Source organism: Girardinichthys multiradiatus, chromosome 20, assembly GCF_021462225.1.
Source record: "Girardinichthys multiradiatus isolate DD_20200921_A chromosome 20, DD_fGirMul_XY1, whole genome shotgun sequence".
In the NCBI taxonomy this organism is placed as follows: Eukaryota; Metazoa; Chordata; class Actinopteri; order Cyprinodontiformes; family Goodeidae; genus Girardinichthys; species Girardinichthys multiradiatus.
Genome location: NC_061812.1, coordinates 12,637,237 through 12,662,833, shown reverse-complemented (window position 1 = coordinate 12,662,833; position 25,597 = coordinate 12,637,237). Strand labels below are relative to the sequence as shown.

Genomic DNA, 25,597 nt, shown 5'->3' with positions numbered 1-25,597 from the left:
TTTCTGCCTTTAAAAGACCAGGGGGCATCATGACCACTCATAACTTTTTCTCTTCTCAGGTGTTCCACAGACGGACTTTGGCTTTCCTCATGACTCACATTGGGACTTTCAAGATTGATATCTCCACTGTGTACAATCAGCCAGGTACAGAACTGCTTACAGCTCACAACAAACTACTCTTATTGTGACCGTATCTAAACCTTGCTCACTCATCATCTTTCTGCTGCTCCAGATCACCGTTTCTACCAGAAATGGGCTCCTCTCACTGACCCAACAGACACCAGGTCAGGAGTAAAGGGCTATGTCCAGGCCAGCCTTAGTGTGCTGATGAAGGGAGACGCCCCTCACATGCCCGGTCTACCAGTGGGCACCTCGTCTGGAAGCAGCGAAGACATCGAAAAGTCAGCAATATTAATTATGGTTATTACTTTAAAAAATGTAATATCAGATACATTAAAAATACAAAAGTGATGTTTGGTTTGAAATAATACATTTATCATGGATATTTCTGTTGTGGCTATCAAAGCTTTTACAAGCAGCAGAACATTACTATTTTTTTTGTCAGTACTCTCATTATGGGATCCCTCAGGGTTGTGTTTGAGGCACTCTTCTGTTCATTTTGAATATACTGCCTCTAGGGCCAGTCAGTATATTTCTTTTCATTGGTTTGGAAATTACATGTGTATTTACAACTCTCTAAAAAAATTATGTATTTTAGATTATGGATGGAAATAAACTTCCTATGCTTCAATGGAAATAAAACAGATTATGAAATTGTGACTGGTCTGGATGAAGTTGATAATTATGCTCTAACTTCATATAATCCCTATTGATTGAGAAAACTGGTCGTGATTCTTAGATGTCTATGTCTTGTTGTCCAATGACCAAAGAGATAAAATACATGTAAAAACTTATCACAGCACAAAAGAGCCTTTGACTCAGGTGAATTTAGTTTTATTTTGCTGTATTTTGTTTTTAAAGACATCTGTTACTTCCTCGCGGCATGCCGTTTGAGCGTCCATGGGCCCGGTTTCGTGTCAAAATCTACAGAGCTGATGGTCTCCCAACCATGGAAGCAGGGCTGATGGCAAAGATGTCCGTCACTGATCGGGCAGTCTTTATTGACCCCTATGTACAGGTGATCTTCGCTGGACAGCAGGTACACAGATACATACACATATTCTTGACGTTGAATTTTTAATTGACACAGATTTGTCTTGTATGCTGTTTGACTTTAAATCACAGTATTGATTATATGTAATATTTTAGGTTTCTGGTCTTTTGGTGGAAAAGGTTTGATTGAATTTGCTAAATTTTTAATTCTTATCTGTCTACTTTATGTTTTTAGGGGGAAACATCAGTCGCCAGCGCCACCAGCTACCCAGTATGGAATGAAGAGATCTCCTTTATTGAGCAGTTTCCCCCACTGGCACAGCGAATTAAAATCCAGCTCCTTGATGATGCCAAGATGGGAGACATAGCTTTGGCAACCCACTTCCTTGACCTCCAGCAAATATCTGACCCCACCAGAAATGGTATGAACCTGAAACGATGCATAAAACTTCTCTCAACCTTCAATGATACTGAGAAAGCTAAAATAAATTCAAAACTTCCAACAGAATCACATATTTGTATAAATATATTGGAACAATGGAAGATCTTATTGTTGCTGTTTTGTTGTTATATTTTATTACATTTTATTTTATCCTGATGCAGCGATCTGTGATAATACCGTGGCTGATGCACTCAGAAAAAATCAAGCACACAAAATCCCGAATCTGAATCTGATCACTGGGAGCTGATTACACTGGGGCTCTGACAATTTGTTGTTTTGCATTGTGGTGTAACTATTATTCCTCCTCCCCTTCATTCACAAAGCATTGACTTTCTGAGTTCCTTTTGTCTCTCACTCTCCACCATGCCCAATTGTGAAGTGTCATCATTCACATTTTAGCTTTTGCTATCATGGGGGAGCTCGAGTCTGTTATAGAGTTGACCATATGTTTTTAAAATATATGTGTATGTAAAATATTTTATGTTTACCTAATACGTTTTCTTTGAAAACATAAAAGGTTTAATTGACAAAGTAAGAAACTGTTACATTGTAAATGTATTTTTAATTATAATCTTAATACTCCTTCCCATTTCCCCATGCAGGGTTTAACCCAACCTTTGGTCCATGTTGGGTTAATCTTTACGGTTCACCACAGAACTCCACCCTGGGAGACATCCACCAGGTTAAATACATTCAGATGAACTAAGCATTTACAGCAAGAATGAAGAGTTTATGCTACTTATTTAAACTGAATTCACCAATTCCACACTGTTATCTGTACAGGAAGACTACAGACAGCTGATTTCTCATGAAATTGCCATTATAATGCTTAAGAACTGTATTTATTTATTAGTTTATTTTACTGCTTAATTGAAAAACAGAGGCAACATCAATTAGTGAGCTGAGAAGTTGCTGCTTGTTAAATATAGCTGTTTTTTTGACAAGGTCATGTTATTCTAAAGCATAATGTGTTGAGAGAGTCATAGTTTTTTTAGCCATATTTTAAAGTAAAATAAGAAAAAGATATAAAACCTGTAGCTATGGTAGAAATAAGAAAGTAAAATAAAACTTTTAAAACTTTTTTTCAGGCCTTAAATCAGGGTTTGGGTGAAGGAATCTTCTATCGAGGTCGAATCCTCCTGGCTCTCTCCATGGATCTTTATTCCTCTCCCTCTGCCATCCCCACAAATACAGGCTCTGTTGCAGCCGCAAAGGTACCCATTATAGGAGACTGTGATAGTAAACAACTACTTTATCAGCCATATGTACCTGTTTGACTTGGATATGTGAAACTTCATTGTTTGGGGCTTGAAGGTGAAAGGAGCACAGGGCAAGTTTGGACTAAAGAAGAAAAGGAACAGCAAGAAGGAGAAGACGGAAGGTTAGATTTCATAGAAAATTTGGTATTATCCATCAAAAAGTTTCATGTTTTAGTACAAAACTTTGCCTGGGAGCAAACCCGTTTCAGCTATCTTTGATAGCTGCAACACAGTAATTTTCATGTTTGGTTGGTTAAAAAGATCAAATTAAATCAAGTTTTTTTACTTTTTGCTGCCAAAGCAAATTCAGCTACGAGTGAATTAGCTGATGAGTCTGAAGAGGCAGGGGTTGAAGTACCAGAGTCTGTCACTGTGGAGGTCGAGGAGATCCACCCCTTGCCTGAGGTCAGTATAACCACTCAGTTTAGTTTATTAATCTCTGCCACTTTACAATTTTTCTCCTCTGTGTCTTTACCTTGAAAGAGAGGAAAAGGTGCAAAAAGTTAATTTATTGTCATTTCTATTTATTTTACACTATTATTAAAAGTGAAAAATAACCATAAAATCTATACAACAAAAAGCATTTATGATTTTCTGTAGATTTTATCCTTTCTAATTTAAATTCAGATTTGCAACATTTGTGTCAGTGACATGTTAATTAAGAGCTAATATTATCAGTATTAATCTATTGGGACTTCATTTCATTTTTAACTGTATTCTAAAAGTATGGTGAAACATTTAGCAAAATCTGTTATTGTACACAATGTATTTATTTTTCCTTCAGGGTTACCTGGGACAGAAAGAGGAGTTTCTGCTGTTTGCATCTCTGTTTGAAGTCACAATGATTGACCCGGTAGTAGGAACAAAACCACTAACCTTTGAACTCTCCATAGGTAAACATTGGATGTGTTTTTTTTTTTTATTACTAATACATTTATCACTAAATATTGATACAGATTGAAACTGATTTCTGTTAGTCAACTACAAGACAAACAAACTGCTCCTCTAAGAAATACATTATTACATGCATGTTAACTATTTTTAAGGCACTTCAGAATAAATTAGAGCTGCCAAGTGTTTTTTTCTAATTTTTAGTGGCACAGACTCTAATTTTCACTGAATATGCATCCTAAAGAACGTTTTGGCCTTAGAGAGGGTCAGCATCTGATTTAGCTCACTTATTTACCATTTTATTTTTCTGAAATCAGCTTTTGATTTTGACATTAAACCCCAGAGGTCCCTCATATTTTTTGTGTTTGGCAGGAAATTATGGGAAGGCAGTGGGAGTTGGGAAGTCTAAGAAAAGCCAGAGCAGGGAGGAGCTGAGGAGGAGCAGAGAAAATCTGACTGAGGAAACACATGGTCTGTTGGGGTCGGAGGATGAGCTGGAGAGAGAGGAGATGACCAATCCTGAACTGGAGAACAGATCTGTGTCTTCTGCCATGAGACCTCAGCCCACTGAATATGACAGGTAGACAGTCAAAAATCACTCCAACAGGTCAGTTCTTTGGACCTGCCCCAGGTAGTGTAGGAAGTATTCTAAAAGTTATTTAACTTCAAAAAATGTCTTCAATTCTTTTAATGTAAAAGTTATAGACCACACAGTTGGGGTCCTCAAACGTTAGAAAACTTAAGTTGTCCTGAAGAAAGCTGATTAGAAATCTAATTGGTACAAACTTCTTTACTGTATATGAACAGCTAGGTTCCAGTTTCAGAACATAATTCATAGTCACCTGCATAGTCACCTTAAAATGTGACTATGCAGGAACAAAATCCAAATTTAGATCAGCTGCTGTCCTGTGTTATTATTCATTTGGATATTTATTATTTTTTAGCAGGGAAAATTGCATAAAACAATGTTAAATTAAAAGAAACAGTTGTGCTGTCTATTTTCCCTCTAACCTAAGGCTAATTTCCAGGTCCTGGTTATGCCCTGGTTAGACCTTTAGATGTTAACCTTTAAAACTAATAATACAAATAAACCTATTTAAAACTAACAGTAAAATAAGACACAATCAAGAAGTCAACTTGTAAAACTACTATCACAAATTTTTTTATTTTAAAGAGTAAAATAATAAAAATAATAAAAACAATGCATAAAAAGTGTCGAGCAGCATAAGATGTACAAGTTTCAGTGCTGCTGCTCTTAATTGTGCTTAACTACCACTCTTGTGTGTAATTTACAAATTAATAAGTAAAATGATAAACAATGATAAGCTTGAAATAATAGTAAATGGATCAGAGCCTTGCAAAAGTATTTGTACCCCTTAAACTTTTTCACATTTTGTCACATTAGGGCTTAGGGGATGGGCGAGAGGCAGGTTGCACTCGGACAGGTCATCACAGGGCAACACAGTAACACCAGAAAAACAACCAGGCACACAGACACTCATACCTAAGGGCAATTTAGTGAGACCAATTAATCTAATGATCATGTTTTTCGACTGTGAGAGGAAGTCGGAGAACCCAGAGAGAACCCACGCATGCATTGGGAGAACAAGCAACCTCCATGCAGAAAGACCCCAGGCCAACATTCGAACCAGGACATTTTTCCCCAAAGGCTTGTTGTCATACTTGTAATGGAAATTCGCAATGAGCAGCAATCAGCACCCACTCTAGAGAAAGTTTTAACCTTTTTTACGAGGTTAAATCTTTAATATGCATCCCATAAACTGGTAGTGATTGATGAAGGGATAACAGGCTATATCTCATTAGTTTATGTGGTGAGATATAGCGTGTTTTTGTTTGACAACTTCTGCATGTCTCTTTCCTTTTTTTAGGTCATTTAAGTGTATTCAACTGCAGCCCCCAGCAATGAATCTAAAGCCTTGTCTGTATGTCTGGAGTCAGTTTGAGGATCACAGCTTTCGTCTCTATCAAGCCAACTGGTTAAGCAAGATGGCCGACAGGCTGGTGGGGGTCAATTGCTTTCAGTTTGTTCTCAGAAATGGCATTGAGTGAATTATTCAGTGTCTCCAAAGCTCTTCCTCTGTCTTTTAGGAGACTGGTCTCAATCAGGTGGAACATCTCTTGCGGAGGCCGAAGAGTAAAGCAAAGGAACGTTTGATTGAAGTGTTACTAGAGTTGGTGACTTGTTGCAAGTGAGTTACCATCAGAAATGTTGATCAGCAATAGAATGATATTTGGATTATTATCAGTTTGTCCTCTCTTGCTCTGCAGACAGTTCAGTGCTTTCTCGGACAAGAGATCTCAGTCCCGTCCGAACAGCCTGGATAAATGCAGGAGGGAGTTTATCAAAAAGAATTTGGTGAGTCTGTTCCCAGCTATGTTTCTGCTTCTAACAACGTGACTGCCAGTTTCTAACTGACTGTTTGTAGGTTCTACTAGCCAGACAGGCAGTCAGAGCCAGACGAAGGATTACCAGAACCAAAACCAAAGAGCAATTGATGGAAAGCTGGAAAATCCTGAGGAAGCTTCGCCAACTGGCTGTAGAGGTAAGAAAACACAGAAAGATCTTACAAACTGTAAATCACCAAAAAGACTGCACATTCTTTGACTGAGCTCTGACATCTCTTACTCCAGCCCCAGAGCACCATCCCAGATACTTTTCTCTGGTTGCTTAATGGAAGTAAACGACTGGCTTACGTCAGGATTCCTTCACACTCCATCCTTTTCTCATTGGTGGAGGAGCAGAAAGGGCGGGACTGTGGCCGCATCACCACTCTCTACATGAAGGCAAATATGGCACATCAGTCTGCTTTTACAGATTATTCTTAAAGTTGTCATTTTGTTAGGTGTCACTGTTATAAAACAGAGTAGTGAGAAGGCCTAGGTGCTAGGTGTACATTTAAAATACCTTCATGCTGTCCCAGGACTGCACTACTACTTTAAAAAAACTGTCAGAATGCAGATGGTCTTTGTAGGGTCCTTGCGAGGTCTTTTTGGGTGCTTTGGACTATACATTATATGTCATGTTGTTTGAGAGTTCCCAGCCTTTACTAAACACGGGTATTAAGACTGTAGCTGTTCATTATTATGGTGGCATAATGTTAGTGTCCTGGGTGAGGCATGGATGCCAATGTATACTGTGCATACCATGCTAGGTCATCTTGCAAATTAAATGTGGAGCAATGGTTTACGCCCTCTTCCGGAGTAGGGCTTCAAGCTGGGTTGCTGGGAGACCAAGGGAAGCGATGAGGTTTATTGGATCACTATGTTCAATGAACAATTCACAGATTTTGGAGTTTGTGTGCATGATAGCATTTGACTTTACTCACCTCCCAGAGTGCTGGAGAAAGTAAAAAATGTTATACATGATGGCGTGCTCAGCAGTCCCTCCATCTGGATCCTTTCATGTTGCTGATCAGCTGACCACAGCACAGATCTTGCTTTCCTTGCTATAGAAAAGCTGAAACTTATTGTGGAGGAGCAGCAAACTCCAGATATAAAGGGAAACAGAGGTGACAAAGGTGACAGATTGACAGGCAACAAGCTGGTGCAGATTTGACACCAGTGGTGGTAGTATTTTGGCATGGTGGCTGGGATAGCACTGTAGAAAAAGCTTTGGTGGGTAGTAGGATTGTAGCAGCGTCATGGTTGCTTTCTCAATGAAGATTTTCCAGATTAGCCACATTCCAGCAAACCTCCGAGAAGACATTGAGGTCTTCAAGACTGTGGGGCATCCATCCTGCAGTGTGAAATGGCCCTTATCCATACAGACAAAACATGCTTTATAGCTTTTGATAATAACATTTTCATCTCTACCCAAAAACCATCTGTGGGTGTTCCTTTTTACTGAACTATTGTTCTCATTAATGGCTCTCATCACTCTTAGTTTGTGATATATGTCGGACTCCTAAATCCTCTGGGAACCTTCATTTTCTTTTATGTCTCATATTACATTAAACTCATTCTCCACAATTTTAAGTGATGCTTCCGGTTTAAAACAGGACTTGTATCCTGAATTTTTTTTATCATCTGTGTGCTGTGGTTTCAAGTTCAACTTATTTTTTTCTCTGTGCTATAGTCTCCAGGATGCTCACCAGGCGAAATCTTTGCAAAGCTGGAGGTGTATCTGTGGCTTGGTCTTGTCAAGTACAGTAAAGAAGCAGTCAGCAGCCTCCCAGAGGAGTTCATGCCTATGTATGAGGAGGAGGAGGAGACACAGAGACAACTGCTTCCTGTGGAGGAGAGGAGAAAGATTCCTATCAGTCTGTCCTGCCAAGGTGAGTCCCCTTATCACCAAAAAGCGAGAGATCGTTATCTTAAAAGGTCTAACATATCCAAAGTCTCATTCGAGAGAATCTGTGAATATCTCTGTCTCTGCAGACTGCACGTACTTCCAGCTGCGGTGTCACCTGTACCAGGGTCGTGGCCTTTTGGCTGCAGATGATGACGGCCTGTCAGATCCTTTTGCAAGGGTGATCTTCTCTACGCAGTGCCAGGTCACCAGGGTAGGTCCAACTACTCTACTGGTGGAAAATTCACGAATGTTCTAGCACAGAATGACTTGACATGTATCTGTATGACTTTGAACAGATGTTGCCGGACACCCTCTCCCCCTCCTGGTGTGAGTGTTTGCTGTTTGACAGAGTTCTGCTGGAAGGAACAAAAGAGCAATTTCAACAAGACCCACCTGTCATCATCATCAACATCTATGATCATGACAAAATGGTAAATCTATGAATCACTTCTAATGTTTCATATTTATATCTGTTCTATAGGTTAGAAAGTTGCTTCCAGTTTAACCAAGAGTTATTTTTATTTATTTATTTATTTTTGTCACAAAACTCCAATTTAAAACAATCCAAATCAGTGGTGCTTAATATGGTTTATGGCTTAGGTTGATGTAGGGTTATTGATTCATTTTAAACTCTGGGTCAGTGATAAATCTGTTAAAGGAAAAAGTGATTTAACCACTATGTGCAATTAATGGCTCCTGTCTCAGCAGAGTGAAAACTTAATTTCAAGCAGTTTGTGAATTTCTATGTGTATGCAGGGCAGTCCGAAGCCTCTGGGTCGAGCTTATGCAGAGCCTGAGTTTAAAACTGTGGAGCAGTTCTATGAAAAGCCCAGACTTCAGTTTTACGATGTTAGCAGGGGGAGGATTCCTGCTGGAGAGCTCCTGGCTGCCTTTGAGATAATTGAGTTCGACTACTCTGCTTTTGGAGAGGTGAGACTGATAAATAAATAAATCAGTCTAAGTCCTGTACTTCATATTTTGTCTTGATAAATCCAAAACCTTCAATGTATTCTATTAAACATTTATGTGATACTGCCGCAAGAAGCAGTAACTGTGAGATGAAAGAAAAACGATGCATGGGTTTTAGCATTTTCACACATTAAAGTGTATTTGCTTTTATATTAACCCCTTTTGCCTAAATATCCCTAAATGAAATCAACTCTAACCTTTTGCCTTTTGTTCAGTCAAGTCAAGTTTATTTATAAAGCGCTTTTCAGCAACAAGGGACTCAAGGCGCTGTACATAAGGAAAAATATTACAATGATACAGAAAATCAAACAACAGAGGTAATAAAAAAAAAAGAGAATGAAGAACATAAGTGATAAAACCATTCATTGAAACCAAGGAACATAAAGACAGACCAAAGATAAAGAGGTGGAATAGTTTAAAGCAGGTAAAAGTTGTGAAACAACACCCCAAGCTTTGAACACCTCACAGTGCACTGATCAATCCATCATCTGAAAATGAAAAGAATATGGCACAACTGTAAACCTACCATGGCCGTCTGCCTAAACTGACAGGATGAGCAATGAGATCTTTAATCAGACCAGCAGCCAAGAGGCCCAGGGTAACCTGCAGAGAGGACCTGCAGAGACCCACAGCTCAGATGGGAGAACCTGCTTACAGGATAACTATTAGTCATGAACTCTATAAATCTGGCATTTATGGAAGAGTGACAAGAAATCCATTGTTAAAAGAAAGCCCTACAAATTCCCCTTAACATTTTACCACAACCCATGTAGGGGACACAACAAACATATCAAAGAAGGAGACTAAAATTAAATTAAATGGCCTCCATGCAAAATGCTATGTGTGGTAGAAACACTGCACATCACCCTGAACACACCATCCCTTTGGTGAAACATGGTGCTGGCAGGATCATCCTCTGTGCAGAGTTGCTGGGAAGACTGATGGAGCTAAATACATGGTAATCATGAAAAGACACCAAAGACATTTGGTGTCTTTTCATGTTTCTAGTGAACCTGAACTGTTACATTTCAGGAAAACTACATACAAAGGAAGAGGGTAAAATTATAGTTGTATTTAATGGTGTAGATTTTATCTTCTACAACTGATGCTGTCAAGGTCTGGGTTTGGATCGGACCAAAGTGCAGATAAGAGCTTGGCAGCAGCATGATGAGAGGAAGGCTTCTCTTTAATCAAAGGTCTCCAAAACATAACATAAATCACAGCAGGTACAAACATGAGTCGAGCCAAAAACGTCCACGTGTACACAGTTCTGTAACGTAGCAAAACTGAGCATAAACAGGGGTAGTGAACAAGAGGAACCAGCAAGGAACTGAGAACACAGACCAACTAATATACAGAGAGACATGAGAAAGTAACAATAGACAGGCAATCAAAAGAACTAGGGACAGGTGTGACGAGGCAAACAGGGAGGCTGAAGGGCAGGTGAAACTAATACAAAACTAACCCATGGGAGAAGGGACTAATAAACAATACAGTAAACAAACCTAAACCAACACTGACTCAAATAACTGGAAAGGAAGCAGAGAACGTGAGGACTAGAATACATACAAACCAAAATGTAAACAATAACTAAAACTAACCAATCAGGAGGGACTGGAAGAATAGAGACTTAAACCAGAGAACTATAATAATAATCATAATAAAGAGAAAACCATTCTAAGTGATAAATAAGAAAACAACAACAACTAAAGGAACTATGAGCGAGGGGAGAGAGAAGTGCAAACAGTAGGAGGCAGGAGGGAGAACAAAACTAACATCAAAATAACTGAAGGAATAAACAAACACAAAACCAACACAGAGTCCAAAAATGTCGAACCCTGACAGATGCAATTGTTTTTCATACTTTATTGCATTTAGATTAGGAGGTTATAATTACCTGGATACACTTGCGTTTTTTTTTAGCCAGTGAATGTTAAATGCTATTAACATGATTATATAAAATTAGAAACAATGACACTAAATAAGATTATTGCAACAATCAATCACAGCTGTTTTTCAACCCGCTTCCTTGAAGCCCTGCCTCCCCATCAGTGTGGATCCTCAGAAGCTGACCTACCTCGATGAGCAGAGATATTATGTCATCCCAGAGGGAGTCCGACCTGTTCTGAAGACCTTCAGGATTGAGGTGAAGCTCACCAAAGGCACACCCATGCTGTTGAAATGTTCATTGATGATGGCTATTTGCATCTTTGTGTTTTGTTTTTTTCAGGTTCTTTTCTGGGGTCTGCGGGAGCTGAAGCGGGTGCATCTGTTTGAGGTGGAGCGTCCAAAGGTGAAGGTGGAGTGTGGAGGAAAGCATCTGGAATCTGAAGAGATCCAGAGCTACAAGAACAACCCGAACTTTAAAGAAGTGGTCCGCTACATTGATGTGGTCTGTATTTCTTTTCATGTCATCAAATGCAGTTAGAATTATTTTACGATAACTATGATGAAGATCAGTAGCTGTGGCACCAGAGATTATTTTAAGAGCAATAACTGATAAATTCATGTACTCAAATTAAAGATTACATTTTTATGAATTGTTTCTGCTTTTATTTTTTTTCACATCTTTGTGAAGTTTTCCAGCTGGAGGTTGCCAAAGCTCACAGAACATGAGTCAAACTGAACATCCAGCTGCTTTCTGTCTTTGGTTTTATCAGGAGCTTCCAGAGCAGTCCTACCTCCACCCTCCTCTGACGGTGTTTGTGGTGGAGCATCGGCCATTTGGTCATCTTGCTCTAGTTGGGTCCCATGTTGTCCAGAACCTCATGAACTATGCTCTACGAGATCATGGAGGAGAAGAAGAGGAAGAAGAAGAGCAAAAACCAAAAGGTAACAGCATTAAAAGTAGTAAAAGCTGCAAAACGATTTAGAATTTAATAGATATTTAGATGTTTTGTTTGGAAAGTATCATTTCAACACGCACTGTGCACTGCTTTAAACCAGACATTCATGGAATGCTTAACAACCTTCTCCGTCAGTTGTTTTCTGAGCTTTCTGATTGTCTTTCAGAATTTCTCTGCAGTTTTAACTTGTTAATTAAAGCAACATTACCTGTTGTTTACCTCATCTAATTGTTAAAATGACTGCTGTTTCATTTTAGCAGTTTGGCAGCTGATAGATGTTTTTGCAAATCCCAAGGGTGTTTTAATGAAAGAAGATGCTTAAAAATGTGTTTAGCAAGAAGATAATTGTAGTTGATATAGATGGTTACCATGGATTGTTTGGGGTTGAGTTGGATGAGTTAAAGCTGCAAAATAAATTAATATATTTTCCAAAAAACTGAAGCTAATATGATGTAGACTGATGTTTCTCTGCAACACGATCCTCTGGACTTCCCAGTTTTTTCTACATTAAACCTTTTTCCAGACACATGTGTTTTATTTGCTTATCTCTAGTAAGGCAGACTTCAATGAAGGTCAACCCTTTGACATCAGTAAAGAACATGGGACTCAGCAGTTTGACAGTCAAGCAGTCAAAAATTCCTATTAACCCCATGAAGATAGTTAATGTGAGTATATTAATCGCCCTCTACTCATGAGAGACACAACACCCAAAACTGACCTATGTTTCAACTGCCCACAATACAATAATGAATGCAAGTTTGCTTAGTCTTTTCTGTTTGACATGAACAAACACCTTTAGGCTCCCCTGAAGAAACTGAAAAGAAATGTGGAGGAGCTGGAGGAAGAGGCTCCTGAGAAGGAGGAGTTGGACTGGTGGTCCAAGTACTACGCCTCACTGGAGGAACTGGAAAAGCAGGTGATACACAGATTTACCCAGCTAGTCTTTCTCAACATGCAGTGTCCTGTAAAAGTAATAATACTGCTTCAATATTTTAACATTTTCTTGCATTACAACTACAAACATCAATACATTTTATTTGAGTTTTATGTTAAATGAACACAAAAACATGCATTAATGTGGTAGTATTTAAGAATATTGGCCTTTGTTTCTTCCTACATTGCTTCCAATGAGCCAGACATTATTGTAATTATTAGAGACTTTTTAGGGGGACTTTTCATTAACCTTAATTAATCCTCTAATCCACCTAACACTGATTTATGAATAATTTCAATATTAAAACAACTAACTATTGTGTTTTCATGAAACAGATGGCAATAACAGAAACAATAATTCATGGTTTAATCACTGAAAACCTTACTTGTTAGAACATTTCTTCTGCGTTGTTCTTGATCCCATAAAATTATTTCTTCTGTTATAATGTGTTCCTGTGATTAGGCTGCAGAGAGAGAAGAGATGGAGGAAGAAGCAGAGACAGGTACAGGTTACCTCAGAACAGATGAACAACCTGTCAGGTTGTTGTTTTCTCTATCTCTGAACCAACTTTAAATAGCAATTGAGGCATTTAGCCATCATTAAAAAGAGGTTGGTTTATGTGTGTTTTGCATAAACATGGACTCAACATTACAAGTAGTTTTCTTAAGGAACAAATCTGTGAGGGGGAGTAAAAATGGCGTCCTTAGATGAATGAGATGAAAAAAAGATGACAAAGCATACATTTTGGAGAAAAACATTTGATGAAGTATTTTAAAAGAGAAATGTTCTGCTTTGAACAGATGGAGTAAATTTGACCATGGCAAACATTGAGGAAGAGGAGGAAGAAGTTGATGTGGTTGAGATTGAGCCTCCTAAACGCAAAAAGATTGCCACACTTAAGGTGGGAAGGCACAGTAGCTTAACCGACCTTATTCTGTCCAGTTTTATCCATTTTCCACTCAAATACAGACAATCATCATTGATTTGAGATGACCAGTAGTGAGCAGGGTTAACAGTTAAAAGATAAAAAATGAAAGTCTGGTTAAAAGTGAGCTATAAATGATTTTCACCAGAATTTCTATTGACGCATTTAAATAGATTTTTATCAAACAACCACAGCTTTATAATAAGTATTCATCTGCGTTTAATATTTGCATATCTAATGCTGTCTTATGTCCTTTTTTTACATAATTTGATTTCTATTCATAGTCCTACAGATTTCTAGCAAAGAAAATTGCGTTATTTACAGTTTTAGTTTTCATAGGTGTCCCAGTTTTATACATATAAAGACAAAAAGCAAGTTAAGTTAACTGTTAGCCTTACAAGAATGCAGCTTAAACTTGGAACCGTATTTTTAAACTGTATGTTAAGATCGCTTAATTGAACGTTGTCCGTGAGAAAGCCAATGACACCTTCCAGAAGACAGCTATTTTATCAAAGGTCAGTGTTAAAGAAGCTGGCAGTTCAGAGTGCTGTCTCCAAGCATATTAATGAAAGGTTGAGTGGAAGAAAAAAGTGTGTTAGAAGAAGGTTCACAAGCAACAGGGATAACTGCAACCTTTAGAATACTGTAAAGCAAAGCCCATTAGAGAGTTTATGGGAGATTCTTTATTAGAATTCTAATTTACTGAAAAATATGAGAGTTATAATATATAATATACTTATAATATATAAGAGACTCTGAATACTTTCAGAATTTCCTGGGAATTTCATGAATGATGCTGCTGACAGACAGCAGAGTACAGATGTCCAGTGGAATAACTTCTGTGTTTGTCTTCAGCTGTATGAACGCGATCTGGAATCAGAGTTCATCGACTTTCAGGACTGGCTGCGGATTTTTCCCTTGTTTAAAGGTCAAGCCATCACTGAGGACGATGAGGAGGACAATGAGGAGAGGCTGATGGGAAAATACAAGGTCTGAATATTACAGCGAGCTCTCTGTTTATATATATGACTGTGTTTCTGTAGAAAAGTTTATATTGTTTCCTGCTTTTCTTCCACAGGGTTCCTTCCTGGTTTATCCCATCGATCCGGAGGACAAAGATGACACTACGTGTCAGATCACTAATGGAATCCCTAAAAATTCACCTGTCAAAGTCTTAGTCAGAGTTTATATCGTCAAGGTACTGGTCTCTTTTTGTCTCTCATTCATATACACAGACTAGCTTTAAAACAAATACATTTACATTTTTATGTTCAGCTTTGTTCATATTTGAATAAGTTATCCACCAGCTGGGACAGTGTTTTCCTCTCAGCAGCTACTAATTGAGTTTTGTCTTACAGGCCACCAGCCTGGCTCCCACTGACCCTAATGGTAAAGCTGACCCCTACATTATTGTTAAGGTGGGAGATCAAAGTCTGGACTCTAAAGATCGATACATCCCCAAACAGCTCAATCCAACATTTGGAGAGTCAGTTTCTTTTTCTTTTCTCCCAGTTTGTTCACCCATAACTAAACCCCTTCCTGCCTGCCTTGCAACCTGTCTGAAGATCTAACTCTGTATTTCAGGGTGTTTGAACTCACAGTGTCTTTCCCTCTGGAGACTGAGTTGGTCATAACGGTCATGGATCACGATCTGGTTGGGGCCGATGATGTTATTGGAGAGACTCGAATTGATTTGGAGAACCGGTTCTACAGCCGGCATCGGGCCTCCTGTGGTCTCGCTCTTTACTACGACACGTTAGTACCACTTTGTAGGCTATTGTCAGGACTCAGCAACAGCTTAACATCAACAACATATTAGTACAAAAGAAGACATAAGTTCTCAATTTAGGCCTTAATGTGATTAGCACCAAAATGAGCACAACTGTCATTCAGCTGGTGAGTATCTCAATATGTTAGAAATACAAGCTACGCAAAAAGAACAAAATCACCTCTGTACCAAAAAATTAGTCATGAATGTCATGAATTTTGGGCTTTTCAGTATTTTTGTCACCTGTCATTTTTTCAGTGTGGAATGATTATACAACAAACAACACAGAACAATTTTAGGACAAGTAAAAAAATTGTATACAGTACAGACCAAAGGTTTGGACACCTTCTCATTCAAAGAGTTTTCTTTATTTTCATGACTATTAATATTGTAGCTTCACACTGAAGGCATCAAAACTATGAATTAACACATGTGGAATTGTATACTGAACAAAAAAGTGTGAAACAACTGAAAATATGTCTTATATTCTAGGTTCTTCAAAGTAGCCACCTTTTGCTTTGATTACTGCTACGCACACTCTTGATATTCTATTGATGAACTTCAAGAGGTGACCTGAAATGATTTTCACTTCACAGTTGTGCCCTGTCAGGTTTAATAAGTGGGATTTCAAGCCTTATAAATGGGGTCGGGACCATCAGTTGTGTTGTGCAGGAGCTGGATACAGTACACAGCTGATAGTCCTACTGAATAGACTGTTAGAATTTGTATTATGGCAAGAAAAAAGCAGCTAAGTAAAGTAAAACGAGTGGCCATCATTACTTTAAGAAATGAAGGTCAGTCAGTTAGTCCGAACAATTGGGAAAACTTTGAAAGTGTCCCCAAGTGCAGTCGCAAAAATCATCAAATACTACAAAGAAACTGGCTCACATGAGGTCCGCCCCAGGAAAGGAAGACCAAGAGTCACCTCTGCTGCGGACGATAAGTTCATCCGAGTCACCAGCCTCAGAAATTACAAGTTAACAGCGGCTCAGATTAGAGAACAGGTCAATGCCACACAGAGTTCTAGCAGCAGACACATCTCTAGAACAACTGTTAAGAGGAGACTGTGTGAATCAGGCCTTCATGGTAAAATAGCTGCTAGGAAACCACTGCTGAGGACAGGCAACAAGCAGAAGAGACTTGTTTGAGGTAAAGAACACAAGGAATGGACATTAGACCATAAATCTGTGCTTTGGTCTGATCAGTCCAAGTTTAAGATCTTTGGTTCCAACCACCGTGTCTTTGTGCGACGCAGAAGAGGTGAACGGATGGACTCTACATGCCTGGTTCCCACCATGAAGCATGGAGGAGGAGGTGTGATGGTGTGGGGGTGTTTTGCTGGTGACACTGTTGGGGATTTATTCAAAATTGAAGGCATACTGAACCAGCATGGCTACCACAGCATCTTGCAGCGGCATGCTATTCCATCCGGTTTGTGTTTAGTTGGACCATCATTTATTTTTCAACAGGACAATGACCCCAAACACACCTCCAGGCTTTGTAAGGGCTATTTGACCAAGAAGGAGAGTGAGGGGGGTTGAAAGCAAAGTGCTAAGCAGCTCTGGGAACTCCTTCAAGACTGTTGGAAAACCATTTCAGGTGACTACTACCTCTTGAAGCTCATCAACAGAATGCCAAGAGTGTGCGGAGCAGTAATCAAAGCAAAAGGTGGCTACTTTGAAGAACCTAGAATATAAGACAAATTTTCAGTTGTTTCACACTTTTTTGTTCAGTATATAATTCCACGTGTTAATTCATAGTTTTGATGCCTTCAGTGTGAAGCTACAATAGTCATGAAAATAAAGAAAACTCTTTGAATGAGGTGTGTCCAAACTTTTGGTCTGTACTGTATACACACACACACACACACACACACACACATATATATATATATATATATATATATATATATATATATATATGTATCAACTACAGTTAAATCACGTACTCTGCACCAATGTTTACACTAGAAACCCCTCCCTTTTGAGTGCATGTTTTGTTTTTCCTCTAAAAAAAATTTGCACTTTTAAATATGTGTTTTAAAGGAGTGATTACGCTCCAATATATTTAAACATAGACACAATCTATAGCCAGACAAAGCATGTGATTGGTTTTGTGTCTTTTTTTTGTCTTGGTACTCCTTTCTTGTTTTTGTTGAGTTTGATAGATTTTTGTATATATATAAATACATAAATAATGCAGTGTCTGTAAACCATTTAAATTTTACCTGTGTTCCTGCCTTTTAAGTGATGGTTACAACAAGTGGCGTGATGCAAAGAAACCGTCAACAATCTTGGCTGAGCTCTGCAGAAAGAACGGCATCCCATCTCCAGAGTACAGAACATCTGAAGTCAAAGTCCTCAACATGATCTTCAAAATACCATCAGATGCAATACCTGAAGGTGGGACAGAGAATAAAGGTAGACAGATATAAAATTAAAGAGACAAACAGATAGATGTTTACATGTTCAGTCAGTCGGTAAGAGAGCTCAGGTCCTAAAGAACTATAATATATGTAAATAGTAAATTTGTAGTAGCAAACTGGTTAATTTCTTGCTGAAAGCAATATCATTTATAACTGATATGAATTTATGTAAATAATTCTCAACAAAACTGACCAATATGAGTCAGTGACATTAAAAGATATTACAATGAGCAACAAGATACAGGGGTTGGACAATGAAACTGAAACACCTGGTTTTAGACCACAATAATTTATTATTATGGTGTAGGGCCTCCTTTTGTGGCCAATACAGCGTCAATTCGTCTTGGGAATGACATATACAAGTCCTGCACAGTGGTCAGAGGGATTTTAAGTCATTCTTCTTGCAGGATAGTGGCCAGGTCACTACGTGATACTGGTGGAGGAAAACATTTCCTGACTCGCTCCTCCAAAACACCCCAAAGTGGCTCAATAATATTTAGATCTGGTGACTGTGCAGGCCATGGGAGATGTTCAACTTCACTTTCATGTTCAACAAACCAATCTTTCACTAGTCTTGCTGTGTGTATTGGTGCATTGTCATCCTGATACACGGCACCGCCTTCAGGCTACAATGTTTGAACCATTGGATGCACATGGTCCTCAAGAATGGTTCAGTAGTCCTTGGCAGTGACGCGCCCATCTAGCACAAGTATTGGGCCAAGGGAATGCCATGATATGGCAGCCCAAACCATCACTGATCCACCCCCATGCTTCACTCTGGGCATGCAACAGTCTGGGTGGTGCGCTTCTTTGGGGCTTCTCCACACCGTAACTCTCCCGGATGTGGGGAAAACAGTAAAGGTGGACTCATCAGAGAACAATACATGTTTCACATTGTCCACAGCCCAAGATTTGCGCTCCTTGCACCCTTGAAACCGACGTTTGGCATTGGCATGAGTGACCAAAGGTTTGGCTATATCAGCCCGGCCGTGTATATTGACCCTGTGGAGCTCCCGACGGACAGTTCTGGTGGAAACAGGAGAGTTGAGGTGCACATTTAATTCTGCCGTGATTTGGGCAGCCGTGGTTTTATGTCTTTTGGATACAATCTGGGTTAGCACCCGAACATCCCTTTCAGACAGCTTCCTCTTGCGTCCACAGTTAATCCTGTTGGATGTGGTTTGTCCTTCTTGGTGGTATGCTGACATTACCCTGGATACTGTGGCTCTTGATACATCACAAAGACTTGCTGTCTTGGTCACAGATGCACCAGCAAGACATGCACCAACAATTTGTCCTCTTTTGAACTCTGGTATGTCACCCATAATGTTGTGTGCATTTCAATATTTTGAGCAAAACTGTGCTCTTACCCTGCTAATTGAACCTTCACACTCTGCTCTTACTGGTGCAATGTGCAATCAATGAAGACTGGCTACCAGGCTGGTCCAATTTAGCCATGAAACCTCCCACACTAAAATGACAGGTGTTTCAGTTTCATTGTCCAACCCCTGTAGAAGGACACAATAAAATATAAAGAAACGTTTAAAAGACGATAAATAAGAATAAAGTAAAACCACTAAAAACAATGTATGAAGGTGTTATTTTTGACTTGTACCAAAAGCAAAAGAGAAAACATAAATCACAACAAAAAGTGGAATCAGCTTTTTCCTTATATCTGGATCTGTTAACGTTTCTGACTAACGTGTGCTCTAACATGGATGTTGGTGTAGTCAGGATATGCAAAGAAAGATCATCATGAACAGGAATGAATTTAAAACACAATAAAACTATAAGATATGATTTGTGTATCAATTAAAAGACAAAATCATGACATGTAAGCAGTTTGTGTGGAAAGTAGAGGAATTAATACACCAGCATATTACTATCTCATCATTATCTAGTTGGGAAGTGACAGAGTAAATAACTTTTACTTTTGCCTTTTAATTATATTGAGGTCTTTACCTTGAAAATCTCTTGCTAAAAATTTTCATTTGAAATAGTTCCTTGCAAAAGTATTCATACCTCTTTAACGTTTCCACGTTTAGTCATGTGACAGCCAGAAACTTTAATGTATTCTGCTGGGATTTTATGCGACAGTTTAACACTGATTAGTGCATGATTCTGAAGTGAAAGGAAAATGATACATGGTTTGCAATTTTTATTTTGTGAAACAAAATCTGAAAAGTGTGGTGTACATTTAAGTCAATACATTGTAAGACCTCTGGCTGAAATTACACCTTTGTTTAACACTACGACCTTTGCAAATCTAGATGTACAGCAACCTTCCAGAGATTGATCAGTTGCTGTTTAAACTGATCAGGACCAGTTTTAACAGAAGCGTAACAACATCAAGTTAAAGGCCAGATGTGCCTGGGGAGCGTTTTTAGGGAACAGATTTTTCAGAACCAAAAAAGACTCTCCAGTAATTTAAGAAAGTTTCTTTTTATCCAAACTTTCCGGTCACTCACAAATGCCTGACAGTTGAAAATATGATAAACTGGGTCACATTTTCACCAGGAAGAGAGGTCTGATAGAAGTGTCGTTGTTCTTGTCAGATCTGCTGAAGAAGAACGAACGCTCTCCAGAGGAAGAGGCAGAGATAGAGGAGCATGCATCCTTAAATGTGCTGCAGCGCTGGGAGGAGATGAGGGAGTTCCTCCCTGGAGCTGTTCCTCTGGTTCCAGAACATGTGGAGATCCGGTCTCTGCAGAACCAAGACAGTCCTGGACTCCCTCAGGTTCAGAAACATCCACAGAACTCAAATTGAGAACAAATCACTCAGTGTGGTGCAAATGGTTGCACTTAACAATGTTTGTGTCTGGTGTATATTCCAGGGTTATCTTCATATGTGGGTGGACATGTTTCCCACAGATATCCCAGCTCCGCCTGCTGTTGACATAAAACCCCGTCTACCTGAACAGTGAGTGGACATTCAACTGAGGGCAAATTAACAGAATAGAAGGTAAGCTGCAAAAGTTCACGTTTGTTTGCTAATTTCACTACGACAGGTATGAGCTGCGTGTGATCATCTGGAACACTGATGATGTGTTTCTGGATGATGTCAACCCTTTCACGGGTGACCCATCCTCTGACATCTATGTTAAAGGGTAAGACTTACACCTTAAGTTGCATGTTTTTCATGCGTTAACCTACAGTACAGCGTTATGCACATTTCATTTATTCTTTTTGTAGCTGGATAAAAGGGCTGGATGGAGACAAACAGGAAACTGATGTCCACTTCAACTCCCTGACTGGAGAAGGAAACTTCAACTGGAGATTTGTTTTCAGATTTGACTACCTTCCTACTGAGGTACATGCATGTTAACCCTGAGGACATTATTATAAAGCAGGTATATTCAGCGGGTCTCCAGGTGATCTGGCTTTAACAATCAAGGACCGACTGAGCATTGAAGGCACATGTTGGTTGATACTTTCAAAATAACGCAAGTGTTTGCAGAAACAACATGATTTAGCATTTGAAAATATCATGTATAATAAGAAAAATGATATTGTTCAAATAAAAATGCGTTCTGCCGTTGTAGAAAGAGGTGGTGTTTAAAAAGAAGGAGTCCATCTTCTCCCTGGAGGAGTCTGAGTTTCGCCAGCCTGCTGTTCTGACCCTTCAAGTGTGGGATTATGATCGCATCTCAGCCAATGACTTTCTAGGTGAGATTGAAGTGGCAGAAATTCTGTGCTGTCTGAGAAAAGCATCTTTATCATGATGAAAGTTCAGTCATAGCAAAACGTAAGGAAGAGCCCCATCATGTTGCTGTCCGATGTGCTGCGTGCATATTTCAGCATAATGTAATGGTACTTTCGACCTCTACATGCCTTCACTAAAGCATTTCAAAGAGTTTAAATTCAGGTCAAATTCAGTTTATGTTGCAGAGAAGCTGTGTGTGATTTTAGGATTTAGGAATTTTATGTGTGTGTGTTTCAGTAACTATGTTTCTGAGAATCCTGCTACTAATACAGGTATATTAATTACTGCAACTTGTTAATTAGTGACATTATATGTGCCTTAATTATTAATTGCCCCTTCCAGACAAACACAGGAGCAAGTTATTAAAATGTTTATCTTCACTAAAACATATTGCATAATATTCAGAGCCCCATGTGCTTTCTGACTTGCTCTCTATTATATTTCAACATACAGTACAGCACAAATAATCAGGCCTAAATTTTTGCGAAATTAACAATTTTTGCCAAACATGTCATTGAAGGCAGTTCAAAGAAAGAAACATTGTTTGAATTTTATTGAAGAATTTAGACTATAATGTAAACATCACCATCCCTTTAATTTGCCAATGATATTTTTAAATGTTTAACAGAAATTCTTAAAAAATTCAGGCTTGCATTGAGTGTTCAAAAGTCTGTTTCTGTATTATCTCCTCTTATGATTACATTTGCAATAAAAAGTATCATCATCCTTTTTCTTATTCTCATTCAGGGTCCATAGAGCTGTCCCTCAGTAGCATGGTGCGACCGGCGAAGTCGTCCAGCAAGTGTACGATTGAAATGGCAAAGGACCAGGCCAGTCCTCGCTTCTCGATCTTTCGAGCTAAAAAGATGAAGGGCTGGTGGCCGCTGGTCCGCTTGAAGACTGCGGAGGATTTGGAGAGGGAGGAGAAGGAGAAGGCGGAGGCAAAAAAGAAGGGACGCAAGAAAAAAAAGAAGAACAAGGACAAAAGAAGCCAGATGAGCCAAGAAGACATCCAGTACACTGACAGTTTGGGCAATACTTACTTATTAATGGTAAAAAAAAAAAGACTGATCATTAATCTTTCTTGATACTACTGATATCTCAGACTGAACATCTGTAATGTTTCCGTTTAGGGAAAAGTGGAGGCGGAGCTTCAGCTGGTGGCTTTGGAGCAGGCGGAGGCGAACCCTGTGGGGTGTGGGCGCAAAGAGCCAGAACCTCTGGAAAAACCAAAGTAAATACAATCACACACAAACATATTATGTATTCTCAAACATATTCTATATATAAATGCTGCAGTAAATATGACATTAAACAGGGAAGTCAGAATTTCAAAAACTGGCAAAAATGACAATCCTGCCTGACATTAATTGTATTTGAGCATGAGTAGTGTGAGTTTCTTTCACTCTTCCAGAGGGCGGCAACTTTTTTATTCAAGAGTTTTTTTTTAACCCCTTTTCTACTAAAAAAAGATTGCCTAGAGATGCAAAATGTACTCATTGTATTTCCTTAAATTGATGCAGAGGCCTTTATTTATCTCATCTTCTATTTATTTTAAGACTTTTGTGATATTTTTCTCTAGCACTCAACCAAACTATTTGATGTGTGACTCACTAAATTATTTACTCTGTGAAAGATGATCACTAGGTGCTACAATAATTTGAGAGAAAACTTGCAGATATGCAAATATTGTACGATATGAAACTAGACAGGAGAACAGCTAAATTGTGTTTATAGATAGAAAAATAATATTTTTAGATAAAATTACAAAAACTGGGGAACTTTATGTGGCTCCAGGGCCACTGATTGCCGATTCCTGCACTTTACAGATTGACTATTTTTCCCTTTTGTTTTTACCTTTGAAATCATTATTTCTGAAATAGTCCACAATAAAAAAAGGCAATTTATTTTTCTATGTTCTTATTTATAAATGATCTCTGTAAAATTGAAAAAATATTCCGACAAAGCTTAGTAGGGAAAATGTTCTGCTGCACTTACAGGTGTCATCCACAATGTAATCAGTTTGCATTGCTGTTGCCTTCATAATGTCAAAAAATTGTGGGTTACATAAGCAGTAAAATAATGTTTTAACATGCAATCCCTTTAGCTTGGATTTGTTTAAATCCAGTAAAAATCCAAGTTCTTGGCCTATAAAAATTGGATCAAAACTTGAAACAATGCATTTTACGTCTTTAACAAATGAAACTTTAATCACCTAAACGGCTTATTTTTCACTTGATTTTTTCAAAAGCCAAGTTAGGGTGCTCCTTCAGGTAATATTGAAAGTTGTGTGTGGTCATAAGTCCTCTGTTCAAACTGGATAAAATAATTAGAGAGGCTTGAGGACCTGCGATGGCATTGTAGGGTAGTCTCAGGGTAGAACATTTTCTCTTTGCACCAGTGCTGATTCTCAGTTGAATTAGGGCAGATCAAAAATGTTGGCTGACAGGACTTCCTTTAGGAGTTTTGTTAGAGCTTTAGTAGTTTTGTGAATTTAAGCTTTGTAGTTAGAGACTGGGTGTTCCAGGTTCCCAGTTTCTAGTCAATTAAACACATGCCTTGTGACTCAATAAATTATTTCTGTCACCAAACATCACATGTTTTTGGTAACATGAACTTAGATTGGAGTCTTGTTCTTTTGAAAGCATATCATTTACAACATACTGTATTGTGTTAAATACCTGGCTAACTAATACTTGTTTGACAATATTCGCTTTTATATGACTAGATTGAATAGAGAATATTTTTGGCAGTTGTCAAGCTTCATTTTTCATCTAATGCCCTAAAGCAAAATTGTTTCTTATTCATTAGTCGTTGAACTGAACTTTTTGAAGATTTGTTTCCCTTCATGTTAACAGTAAAGAAACACATCTATAAAATGCTACAACAGAAGCTACTGTTTACATTAGCATTCAATCTCACTGTTCACTGCTTTAGATTTGGCTGACTGGACCCGTAGATTTGCAAACAAATGCTTTTTGTCTTTGCAGCCGTCCCACCACCAGCTTCAACTGGTTCATCAATCCTATGAAGACCTTTGTGTTCCTCATCTGGAAGAACTACAAGAAATACATTATAGCTCTGGTCATCCTCATCATCCTGACGCTCTTCCTAGTCCTGATTGTCTACACGTTGCCTGGAGAAATCAGTTCCCTTATTGTCAACGGGTGAAGAACCCTGCTAGGGCTTCTTTTCACCTTGTGCTAAATGACTCAAAGAGTTTCAAGTTTTCTTCTCAGACTGATATATTTAACCTGGCTGCTCTACAATATTAACACAAATAAGAATAATCAGGAGCGTGTTTAGTGTTGTAATAATCTGTCACCAGAGGGAATTATTAAACAATTATTACCTCAGATTTGAGGACAACAAATGATTAGTTTTTCTAAACTAAAACATATTTTCACCCATAGTGTGATGCTAGTAGTTATGCTTTTTTCATGTATATGTTTCTAAAATATATTAAATACATGCTGTAAAAACACAAGTGATTTAATTCACTGATTTACAATAAAAAATGTTTTATGTTTGTTTCACCTGAAATTGATCAATGTGAAGGTGTTACTTTTTATGAATAAATACATAAGTATTTACCCGTTAGGTTAAAAACTTCTGTGAGTGAGTTTACAGGTGGGAATTAGGAAGATACTAGTAAACTGATTTATTTAATTAAAGTGAAGGCAAGGCATGGATTACTTATTGTAGAGCAGTGATTAAGGCAGCTTGTTCTGTTCAGCTGCACTGGGATGTTTAAACACTGATGGAAAATGAATAAATCCTGACCAAAAAACAACAGTTTCACACATGATTATTAAAAGTGTTTTAAAAAAAAAAAAAGAACGTTTATGGCAGTTGGAGAGGACGAAGCAGTTATTCTTACTTTTAAAACAAATGAATCTTCATCAAGAATAAATCTATATTTACCACACTGGCACACATTGGATTGATGACAGAACACATTTCATGATCTTCATTCAGTGACCACTTCACTGTGTATTTTTCTCACTAAA

General features: G+C 38.4%; 1 protein-coding gene across 1 annotated transcript; it reads left to right on the top strand.

Annotated features, from left to right (window-relative positions):
• The first annotated feature begins 987 nt into the window (after positions 1–987).
• Positions 988–25,123, top strand: fer1l4 (fer-1 like family member 4). The gene is made up of 37 exons (XM_047348824.1): positions 988–1,159; positions 1,349–1,535; positions 2,158–2,237; positions 2,644–2,769; positions 2,870–2,936; positions 3,116–3,219; positions 3,599–3,707; positions 4,078–4,285; positions 5,595–5,727; positions 5,815–5,915; positions 5,995–6,082; positions 6,153–6,269; positions 6,358–6,510; positions 7,802–8,000; positions 8,104–8,228; positions 8,314–8,448; positions 8,774–8,947; positions 11,022–11,132; positions 11,217–11,378; positions 11,647–11,818; positions 12,385–12,497; positions 12,632–12,748; positions 13,229–13,268; positions 13,567–13,667; positions 14,547–14,681; positions 14,770–14,889; positions 15,050–15,177; positions 15,276–15,446; positions 17,707–17,861; positions 20,440–20,621; positions 20,719–20,804; positions 20,893–20,991; positions 21,077–21,194; positions 21,427–21,550; positions 22,335–22,639; positions 22,721–22,821; positions 24,578–25,123. Exons 1-37 carry the CDS (start codon positions 1,004–1,006, stop codon positions 24,756–24,758), a joined length of 4,983 nt encoding a protein of 1,660 aa, XP_047204780.1. The 5' UTR covers positions 988–1,003; the 3' UTR covers positions 24,759–25,123.
• Positions 25,124–25,597: the final 474 nt, after the last annotated feature.

What these genes read in the sequence shown, in the direction of transcription:
- fer1l4 (XM_047348824.1), top strand. Translation starts at nt 1,004, where the DNA reads ATGCCGTTTGAGCGTCCATGGGCCCGGTTTCGTGTCAAAATCTACAGA. An exon ending in GCAAGATGGCCGACAGGCTG is followed by an intron (nt 5,728 to 5,814) that starts GTGGGGGTCAAT and finishes TCTGTCTTTTAG; the next exon opens with GAGACTGGTCTCAATCAGGT. An exon ending in TCACCACTCTCTACATGAAG is followed by an intron (nt 6,511 to 7,801) that starts GCAAATATGGCA and finishes TCTGTGCTATAG; the next exon opens with TCTCCAGGATGCTCACCAGG.